Source organism: Mesitornis unicolor, unplaced genomic scaffold (genome assembly GCF_000695765.1).
Source record: "Mesitornis unicolor isolate BGI_N332 unplaced genomic scaffold, ASM69576v1 scaffold29538, whole genome shotgun sequence".
Taxonomy (NCBI): domain Eukaryota; kingdom Metazoa; phylum Chordata; class Aves; order Mesitornithiformes; family Mesitornithidae; genus Mesitornis; species Mesitornis unicolor.
Window position 1 is genome coordinate 5,281 of NW_010204361.1, and position 10,744 is coordinate 16,024.

The 10,744-nt window shown below is 36.6% G+C and overlaps 1 protein-coding gene across 4 annotated transcripts in view; it reads left to right on the plus strand.

Moving 5' to 3' along the window:
* The window catches only part of LHX9 (LIM homeobox 9), a 14,984-nt gene extending 5,228 nt beyond the window's left edge, over window positions 1-9,756 (plus strand). For 2 of the 4 annotated variants that reach the window (XM_010191034.1, XM_010191036.1), the window contains 3 exons: window positions 32-37; window positions 3,697-3,899; window positions 5,118-5,949. In XM_010191034.1, coding sequence (XP_010189336.1) covers window positions 32-37; window positions 3,697-3,899; window positions 5,118-5,375 — 467 coding nt within the window. In that variant the 3' untranslated portion in view covers window positions 5,376-5,949. Of the gene's footprint in view, window positions 1-31; window positions 38-3,696; window positions 3,900-5,117; window positions 5,950-8,386 lie in introns of those variants that run through there. The other 2 variants (XM_010191037.1, XM_010191035.1) reach the window with 2 other exon arrangements.
* The last annotated feature ends 988 nt before the right edge of the window (window positions 9,757-10,744 follow it).

Sequence of the window (10,744 nt, forward strand, 5' to 3'; positions counted from 1 at the left end):
AAGTTGTACATATGATAAAACATCCCTTAAGCTTTAGGTCAGGACTCAAGAGAGACGTTATTTGCAAACGCCGTCATAATTTTTGTGTGCTAGTCTTAAAATCCTTCTTCTTTACAACAACGGGGCATATAAGCTATACCATTGCCTCAAAATAAGATTAAAAAGCACTCCACTGATATCTTAGAGGATTCTCCGGGCAACAGAGAGAGAGGGGAAAGAAAAGCCTCTCTAATCTGTTTCTTTGGAGTCAGTCTAGATGGGTGAGAAATTTTATTTGTAAGGGCCGTGATTTTTTAAAAAAGTATTATCTAGCAATGTCCGGGGTTGACACATGGTTTCGAGAAAATACAGTCTGCAGCGAAACTGTGCATCTGGTGCAAATGACTCCAGCCCATGGACCCACAGTGCTCCTGACCCAAAGGGACGATCTCTAACAGACACGAAATGAGCTGCAGGAGATGAAATCGCTTCTTGAGAAGAAAAAAAAAAAAAACAAAAAAAAAGAGAAAATTTCTAAATAGTTGGCAGCCACTTTCCTAAAAGCATTTTTCGTTCTCGGTCTTGTTATTCTGTAACTGCTCTTGCACGTAGCCGTTTACAAAGGGCAACCAGTCCACAGAACATTAAATGTCGGATGCAGGACTGCCCCCTTCCGAGGGCGAAGCGGAACGCGGCCGGGAACCCATGACTGGCCCCACAGCCGAGCCCTTTTTGCCGGGCATTCGCTGTTCCTCACACGGCTGCCAGCTCGCAGCCAGCCTCGCAGCCGCCCCGGCGCCGCGGCTTGGGCCGGCGGGGATGTGCGGAGCCGGCGCAGCGAGGCCCGCTGCGGCGCGTTTCTCATCTCCTCTCCCCTCTGGGCCCGGGCAGGAGAGCCAGGGGGCAGAGTGGCAGCACTCCGGGGCAGACGACTTCTAAGTCATAGCAAAACTCTACTCCTGTCATTCAGTGTCTGGTGAGAACTGCGAATTTAACTTTCCCAGTCACCTGAACCGGTATCCCTCTGAAAGAGTCCTACCCTAAGGTGTCCAATACAGCAAACCACTACGGAAAGCGAATCCTACTTCTAAAAACAAACAGTGCTCTGACTCTGATGAAGCTAAAAACTTCAACAAGCTGAGTGTAAAAATACGCATTTTCACAAGCAATCCAGCAGTACCTGGCTCAGATTTGTGTACACATTTTGTTTCAGGGGAGCTGAGAACCAGGCCAGAATTGAAAATCAGATTCTGCTGCTGGATCTGCAACAGCTTTTCTATTCTGTAGTTTGTTTGGTGGCTTAATTTCTGTTTCTCAGCTCCTCAGTTGTAAAGTGGAAACACAACAATAAATAACTCAAAACGTTATGAGGTAAAAGCCATTCATACTTGAGAGCTGTCTGGAATTAATGTGAAAAATGGAAGAAACTATTCAAAAGTACTTAAAACATTCAAGGCTTTCTCTATATTACCTCTTATATCATAGAATTAATATGTATTTTGAGGGAAACTGTGTTGACTTACAGCCCACAGGATATAGAAATGAGATGGCAAAGAAGATTTCCCTAGGAAAGTATTTTACACAGCTGTTGCTCAAAGAGCTGTTTATTTCATTTTATACATATATGTGTGTGTGAAAAACTATGAAGAGTTCACTTGAAGAATTCTTGGCAATAAAAAGCAAACTCTTCCAACTCTATCCAAAGCAAAATTAAACAGCCCCCCTCTCCTGCTGCAAAGAAATGAGCAATAATGTCTTGCCTGATTTTTTGCTTCCTCTTAGTTCTCCAGGCAATAGTGTAAAACTCTGCCCTGTGATGTGGCCAAACCACATAACGCTGTGTCACTCATGTAAAATAGAGTGAGCTAATCATTGTATAAACTAGGATTGTCTGAAGATGCTTGGGGGCCTCTTTCCATTTTGTATTGAAAATAAAAGCCAAAATAAAGTAGATAGCAGACAAAAAAGCAGATCAACAAAACAAAGGCATTAAGCAGGACAGAGGGGCCTGAGGAAGTTCCCGTTGCTGCTGTAAACCTGAGCGACCCAAGGAAAACAAGAGAAACAAACAGCTTGCTACTGTCTGAAGTAAAACCTGAGGACTGAATTCTGGTACTCTGATTTATGTCAGCTCATAAGTTATGGCCCACATAGTTTGACTGAAGGCAGTATGATTGCTTGTGAAAACAAGTAGTAAATACAATCCAAATCTGGTCTGAAATTGTTTCTAAGGCAACTTTCAACTCATGGTATTTTCAGAAGTGTCAGCTTACTTTGAAAGCACAGCTATACTTCTTACCAAGACTAGAAGCAAATGTAGCTATAATTAAATATTCACCTGATTTTCTGTCAAAGTGCTGTCTTACCAGCATCTGTTCATATTGACTTGTCTTATAATTCAAAAGAGAAAACACCTTGAAGAAGCTTTTTATTTTCTCCTGGTTTCAAGTTGCTCTGCCTCTGTTTTTAGCACTGTCAACATCAGTCTTTCTGTATTGTTCCCTCTTTCTCCTTCTCTCCCTCTCTCTCTTCTTCTTTTTTTTTTTTTTTTTTAAATAGGGATCAACTAGTAAATAATCCAATAACTTTGATTGGAAAGCAGATCAAAAATTCAAAAGAGCAACTAATGAAACTTGGTCTAGTTTACAGACATTCTGAAACATTAATATTAACGTCATCTTTAATTAATATTCCCTGCTATGATGACACCATTCATTTTCTCCTGTGTGATTGAGCTAGCTTTATAAAATGGGATCCTATAAATAAGTAACCCAATTGTTTTTTAATCCAAAAATTAAAATATAGATGTCTTTCTTCTTTTTGCCAATACTGTCATTGCTTTCGCTGATGTGAAGTAATGACACCATGGTCCCTGAACAGCTGCAGCTCTTGTGTACAATTCACACCTATAAAAGTGTAATTGGGAATAAATTCATCTTTGATAGACACTTCAAAAATCCTGCATTGGGAAAAGCAGGGAAACTCTTTTAAAGTTTTGAGCCACTAGTTGGGTGCTTATAGAAACGTCCTAAGTGCTAAGAGCTACTGCTGATTGGGATTGAGATTGAGGGACTGAATCAAGCCTTGATGCAACTGCTTTCTAGACATGTTTTACAGATGAAGGTCTTTGAGCAGTTCATATAAACTCCCAGACAGAGTCCAAAAGCATTATTTTATCAGCAAAAAACCTCCAGATTTTATGCTTTCTTGATGAACTGTTATAACAGACTTTCCTGCTGTATATCTCTTTTAATAGGTCCTTGTGATTTGGGGGAAAAGCTCAGGAACATTCAAAATGCTGGTTTGACCTTTATTCTTCTCTCAAGCTAAGAGTGTTTCAGTGAGTGAGATTTACAGATTCTGAATGAGATTTCAAATGACTCTTTGAATGCCCAAAGCAAAACCATCACTGCAGGGAAAAGACTTGTTTGAAAATAAATGCCAAAGGATAGATTACTTTCTAAATCTTCTCTTAGTAGGTACAGGCACAGGGGACATAGCATGTTTTAAGAGTAGGAAAAGGTCATCTTTTGGATCTTTTTTGACTCATTTAATTACCACATCTATACTTCTCCTTGCACCATCTTAGCCCTTTCTTCCTTTCTTGCTTGTTTCCTTCCTTCCAAACTGTATGTGACTCAAGACTTCTGCCTTGATTAATTTCTCCTGTATGATGCATGGCCACTAACTTCTTGTCTCGTTTTGCCTATTGACCAGGTTGTAATGAGAATGAGGCAGATCACCTGGACAGAGACCAGCAGCCTTATCCCCCATCCCAGAAGACAAAGCGCATGCGCACCTCCTTCAAACACCACCAGCTTCGTACCATGAAGTCCTACTTTGCTATCAACCACAACCCAGATGCCAAGGACCTCAAGCAGCTTGCCCAGAAAACAGGCCTCACCAAGAGAGTTCTGCAGGTAAGAAGCCACATCACAGACTTGACAGAATTTTCCCCTACCCCTGCCAGTAAATAGCATTTCCCTTATGCGTAATGGTAGTGATATAGCTAGAAATACTTTTTGCTGGGTGTGTCCCTAGTGGGTGCACAGAGAGGCATGGTATCCTATGGCAGGAGTGCTGAATTCATGCCCTACCACTCCAAGGCAGCCAAATACTAAAATGTGATTTGTAACTAGTTGCATCCTCAAGATGAGGAAACTTGTCTCCAGAGTCTATCAGCCCAGTAGATATCCTGGGATCTGTAGTCTCTCTGTGATGACCTTATTAAGGGTAGAGGTAGCAAATCTACTCGTTTCATGCACACTGGGTGAAGCCTTTGAGCTCCCCTGAAGTAGGTAGCGTCACCCCTCAGTGAGCAGATTCCTTGATATATAGGAAGCAAGCTTGGAACAATATTGTCCTCCAGGACCAGCCAGCTCCCTCTTCCCAGTGCCTGTTAGACAACTGTTATCATTAAGGGCCTACTTAGTAAAAAGTCACTTCCCTCTGAAGGACAGCCTGGCAAATTACATTTTAAAAATCCCTATACGGTGTGTGCTAGCTCAGTGAAGTTAAAGTGAGGTGTGTATTATATGCAGAGTGCCAAAGAAGGGCAGCGATCGAGGTGGAAGGAGAATCTATTAGTGGCAATGCCATGTCCATGTTACATGTCACCTAAAACATTTTTAGTGAACCTTACAGAACAGAAAGACCAGCTGACCCGTAGCAACAATCCTTATGATAGGGTTGGTGTAATGATCCCTCCTTCCTCTTCAGTCTTTTAAAATGATTAAGACAAACTTTCAGCCTTGGCAAAAATCTGCTCATTCATCCTCTGCCTCAATGTTTATCATGTGTCTTGACACCAAATCTACCCAACTCAAGAGTTCACTACATGGCCATCAAGAAAGCTGCTTTCCTTGAGTGAGTGAGTGAGCAGATTTTTCTTAGGCTGCTCTATGAAGTCTACGCACTGGCTGCAATGTTCCAGTGAGCGCTTGCAGCACTGGGCTTTTTAAGGAGAGTCCTACCTGCAAAAGAGACAGTACCACCAGTAGCAAGTGAAGCTGTAGTGACTTAGTCGATTTGCCACACAAAAACAAACATCAAAAAATTACTTAAAAGAAAGAACAAAGACAAAAATAAGCAAAACAAAACAAGCATCGGTAAAGAAATCAATTGGGATTGGTTTGCAGGTTTGGTTTCAAAACGCAAGAGCCAAATTCAGAAGGAACCTTTTGCGGCAGGAGAATGGGGGTGTCGATAAAGCTGATGGCACCTCACTTCCGGCACCGCCTTCAGCAGACAGCGGCGCACTCACTCCACCCGGCACTGCGACCACTTTAACAGACCTGACCAATCCCACTATCACTGTAGTGACATCAGTGACCTCTAACTTGGACAGCCACGAATCCGGGAGCCCCTCACAAACTACCTTAACGAACCTTTTCTAACATTTCCGGTTTTTTCTTTTTTTTTTTTTCTTTTTTTTTTAATTCTTACTCTTCTTCTTTATTATTATTATTATAATTATTATTTTTATTATTTTCAAGCCTTTTTTTTAAAAAAAATAACAAACCCACAAAATATTTGGGAAAATAAACAGCTTGATGTGTAGCATCTGCAGCCACTTGGCAAATGAGTTTGAAGTAATATGTTGCTATAATAAGTGAACATTTATTGTTGTTAAATTGTACTCAAATTTTTTAAATTAATCAAATAACTGAATAGAAGGTTATGAATCATTCTAATAAGTGCCTCTTAAAATTGTATGTTACTTATTTCCAGAACCTTGAAAAAAATATTATTACCATGGGAAAAAAAGAAGATTATTTTCCCTCCTTGATAACCAGATAAAAATCAGTTTAACTATAGCCAAAAGAATGCTGCTTCAGGACTGTACGTTCACTTACAGCATTTAAGAACCCCAAATTTCATTTTATTTTTATAATCCATCTAAAATTTTGAACAATTTTTTTTTAAAATGTTGAAATATAAGTACAAAATTATTTAAACTAATAATTGAAATAGACTGCAAGTGCCAGTGCTTTTTTGTAATGTATTAGTCACAAGCCTGATCCTCCCTGAACACTTGGGAGTCTCATGGGGATAACTAAATGCTCCTCTGCCAGTCCTTCACCCAGCTGGGACGCCCTTGGCCACCACTGAAAGCTGTGCATGGATGGAGGGCTTGGAGAGAGAGAGCCAGTGCTGAGAGTGCACGTGGGTGAGGATGGCAGGATCAGGCTGCTGGTCTCCAAATCTGGGTCCTGTACATTAAGGAGGCAAGATCCGGGTAACACCTTCCCAAATGAGCTCACTCCTACAAGGATATTATTAAAGTAATAATAGCAGAATAACAACTCAAGTGAGGAGTCCTACGATCTGAAATATCGCATAGGGAGGGGTTTTCATTTTTGTCTGTCAAGCAGCTCTGATTTGGAATTTTTTTTTAAAAAGTGCAGTTTGCTACACAGCCTTGATGCCGTAACATTAAAGCAAACAGGAGGTTGCCCAGCTACTTTAGTGAGCACAAAAACAACTTCCAAGAAGATGTATGCGCATGTACTGCTAAAATGAGGTTTTGATAAATCATACTTTTTTTTCAGGGAAAATGGAAATAAGCAAAATATAATTTATTAAGATGTTTAAGGAAAATTAGATCAGTACAGTTTACTTGTTACTATTTTGAATTTACTTTAGATGTTTCCTGAGATTGTATCAGACACTTTGTTTAATACATGAATTTAAAATCTTTAGTTCATTAATATCTTTAACATATACTTTAACTTTTTAAACTTTGTATAAAAGAAAAAAATGTTAGCAAAAATTCTTTAAAAAATTGGCAGTGAATAATTTTAAAGCAGATAAACTCAAAAGCCTTGTGGATGCTGATCTGAATACATTTCTTAGTTTACAATAGTGATATTTCATTTTTTTTAAATTTATTTAAGCTAAAAGTCTGAATGGTCTGGGCAGTGGTGAATGTTCATTTGTATCCTTTTATTGTAGTTGAACACCAAGTAGATTGTGGAGAGTCTCAGAAACAAAACGAACAAAAACCAGTCAAGATCTATGTCTTGCGTTTAGTGGATTGTTAAAAATAACTTTGCACATATTCCCCACTTTTTAGACACCATCAAATATCTTTTTTGGTGGTCAAAGTGGCTATTTAATATATTTTAAAGGTGTCCTTTTTGGCTGTATAAATGTGTGGTTACATATTGACAGTTCACTGCCCACATTAAAGTGCATTATTGTAATTTTTGCTCAGGGTTTTTAGAAAATTAGCACAGAAAAGTAGCTTATTTTTAAAAAAAGATGATGGAAAAGATGTTAACACTGTAATAGAAGAAAGGTGTGTTTGCCATTATATATTTAGCAAGTATGGTTATCATCTTCTACGGATATTAAATCTTGACTTTTCCTATTTCTATTACCTTATGGGCATTTACCACTAACCAGACCAAACGACCTTGGTAAGGCTGAGATCTTTATTAATACACTTTTACAGGTAAAAATATTGATACTTATAAATTTTGTTCTTTGACAGAACAATATATGGTACTAGAGATCTACTTTATTAAGTAGACTAATTAAAACTCAGTTCTACTATGTGCCTTATGATATACCTTGGGAGTAAGTTTGTGAAAAATCAGGATATATGTGTTGTTTGTTAAATTAACTGTTTTAAGTCCTTTTGACACCTCACTAGTTTTGTACTGTTTTACCTCTTATTTCTGAAACTCTTTTTATGGTGTATCCTGTTAGAGGGGACAAACATGTCATAGAAAGCAGTTGTGCACTCTTTCAGATATAGTTGATAAATCCAATAATCTTATATATTGAGCTTCGTGTTTATAGTACAGTAAGTGGTCTAGCAAAATTGTCCATGTTTCTTTGTTTATTGATAAATGCATTGTATAGAAACTATTTCCCCTAAATATTTATGGACCAAACAATTGTGATATATCCTATTAAATTTGTGTGAATAAACCATTTTGAATCTAAGGAGTTTTATTTCCCATCAATTTTTTTTTTTTTAATTTAAAGTCTACATGTACCAGTGCGTCTCTTTGCTTTTACGGTACCTGTGAAAAATTGGTATTAAACATGGAAACACAGCCCTTTAAATATTTTAAAATATGGTTCCTTCTTAGGCTTTAAATTTCTTCATATTCAATGTATATGCTACTGCTGGTGCAATTTAGATTTTAGTTTTAACCCCCTTTTTTGACCATGCAAAGTAATGCCCCAGTGATTTGATACTAAAACCCTGTCTTAGAGTTCTAAAAAAGCCAGAAAACTAGCAGCTAAAGTAATTGCATGACAAATATAACCTAAAGGATATGATGAAATGAATCAAGATTTAATGCTAGGTATATTGAACACAAAATAGAATTGCAGACCCCGAAAAGCCAGGTTGCTCTGTAGTTTAATAAATTGTCACTATGATTTCTTTCAGGGAGAACAAATCATGGGGCATTACAGCCAAACATCCCGACGTTTGAAAATTCCCTAAAGTATTAAAAGAAGGGGAAAAGTTTGATCGGAAATCCACTGCAGTGAAGACAAAGACAATATTAGGTTATGATAATCATACATTTAAAAATCTATTGAGCCAAAAAAATAAAAATAAAAGACTTGATGTCATTTCCTGAATGTTAACAAAACATATGTTATTTTATGGTGTCTAAGTAACAGAACTGAAGGCTTCAACAAACTGTGTGGTATTAAAAACAAATTTAGAGAAACTATGTATAAAACCAGAGCAACCTGGCAGCAATTTACCCAGCCCATATTCGAAGAAAATTTTTCTTTAAAAAAATCCACATTTGTCAAGCACAAGTACTTGTAAATTAAAATCTGAGTGCATTCATTTCACTTGCTTGCTAATGTGTACTAGTCATATCTGTTAAATGGATTTTTGTAAATTCAAAGACAACTTTTCACTCATTTGAGATCATAGGAATCAAAACCCAGTAACTTTAGTACTATTGTTTCTGAATTATTTTTTTTTAAATGAGACAAATCTGCATGCACTTTTCCATCTGTCACATATAGTGTACATTTCTGTATGATGAATTTCTCTTTGATGTTTCTTGTATAATAGCTTTCATTAATAAACATTTTATTTGATGAAAACATAGTTAACTTTATGTAAACACATAGCTAATTGTTCAAACTAATTTAAACTTTTCTTTTGAAAAGAAGCAGTGCAGTGCAGTTCCAATATGTTATATATAACTAAAATCACATAGAATGAGGTAGCAATACTGTTGCACAGTGTAAACTTATTTCCTTTGGTGTTAACTTTTTAATTTTTTAACTTCTTGTATAAAACTGACATGTTTTTAAAAAATTCCCATCAGCATCAAAATCGAACAGTCCTTAAATTCTTCATCCATATATGAAAACATAAAGCAGTACAGTATGTAAAATCCTCAATGACTTTTAGTGTACAAGAATATAATTTGTGGATCCCTGAGCTGTTTACATGGTCACTATGCAATGAGCAAGTACATTACAAAACGTTGGTCCTAAGATTCCCAGTCTAAATCACTGATGATTTTTACAACCCAAGAAGCAAGTGTAACAATAACCAACTATTAGTAATGAGGTTTTGTAATTGTTAAACAACTATTTGAAGAAAGATTTTTTAAAATATATTCCTATTTAGCTGTATAGCCAAAGCATATGTTAAACAAATTAACATATAAAAGACTTGCCAGAAAATCTTTCATTAAAATGACATTTTTATTATATACTAATGAACCCTATGTAAACAATGTAACTTTTATGAATGATGGACATTAAATATTTCACTTATGTGTATCCTCAGCATTTTGCATGTTTTCTTAAACTTTTCCCTTTTCTGAATTCTAAAAAGAAAACCATACAATTATTAACAACATAACACAAAGTTACTTACAGATTACTGCAGTGGTTTCTGGAAACTGGTAACCAAGAGTGTTCTAATGGCAACAAAAAGGTATAATTTATTGGTGGCAGTTATGGGAAGCATTGTTTAAACAACAGTTTTATAGTATGTTGTAAAGTTCTATTGAAAAAGGTATGGTGAACTTAATTCAAATCAGCCTGATCAGAAATTTAAGTATATTGTGAAATTCTTAAACTGAGCCTTATTTGTATTTATTACTGCAGAAAGTAAGTAAATGTAGGAAAGCAATTATTTGTGCCACAGTCATAATGTGGTTTCCCCCCTGTCCGTGGGAAAATATGACAAACATTAATTATTCAAATCAGTAAAGAACTCTGTGGTGTTTAAGGCCAAGAAGAAAACCTCTGTACTATAATTATTCTTTCGTAAATCATTGCATTCTTTGATAAGCTGGATTCCTTCTCCCCCCATTTTAATACTTACAGACATATTTCTAGTCTAAATTATTGTCTGTGTGCTGCTTTTTTCACCTGATTTAAATTAGAAAAATAAATTAATTAAATACTCCTGGTGAAATATCAGCTCCACTGAAGTCAATGGCAAAATCATCACTGATTAAAGTAAAGCCAGGACAATTTTATTTCTCCATGTCTAATTAGAGACATTAAGGTTTGATTTTTTCTTAACACTATTCTTTGGAGATAGTCCTGCACATAGTGCTCTGATTGACCTGACTAATTGCATTACCCAATCAAGATTTTTTGAAAGACAAAGAACTGTCTCCTGCATTAAGAGAATAAACATGTTGAAAGGGCAGCATGATATGAGGACTAAAAGAAAGTAATCATTTCAGACAAGATTTGAGAGAATGCAAGACAAATTTAGGTTTTCAGGATTGTTACAAGCGAGAAATGTGTTAGA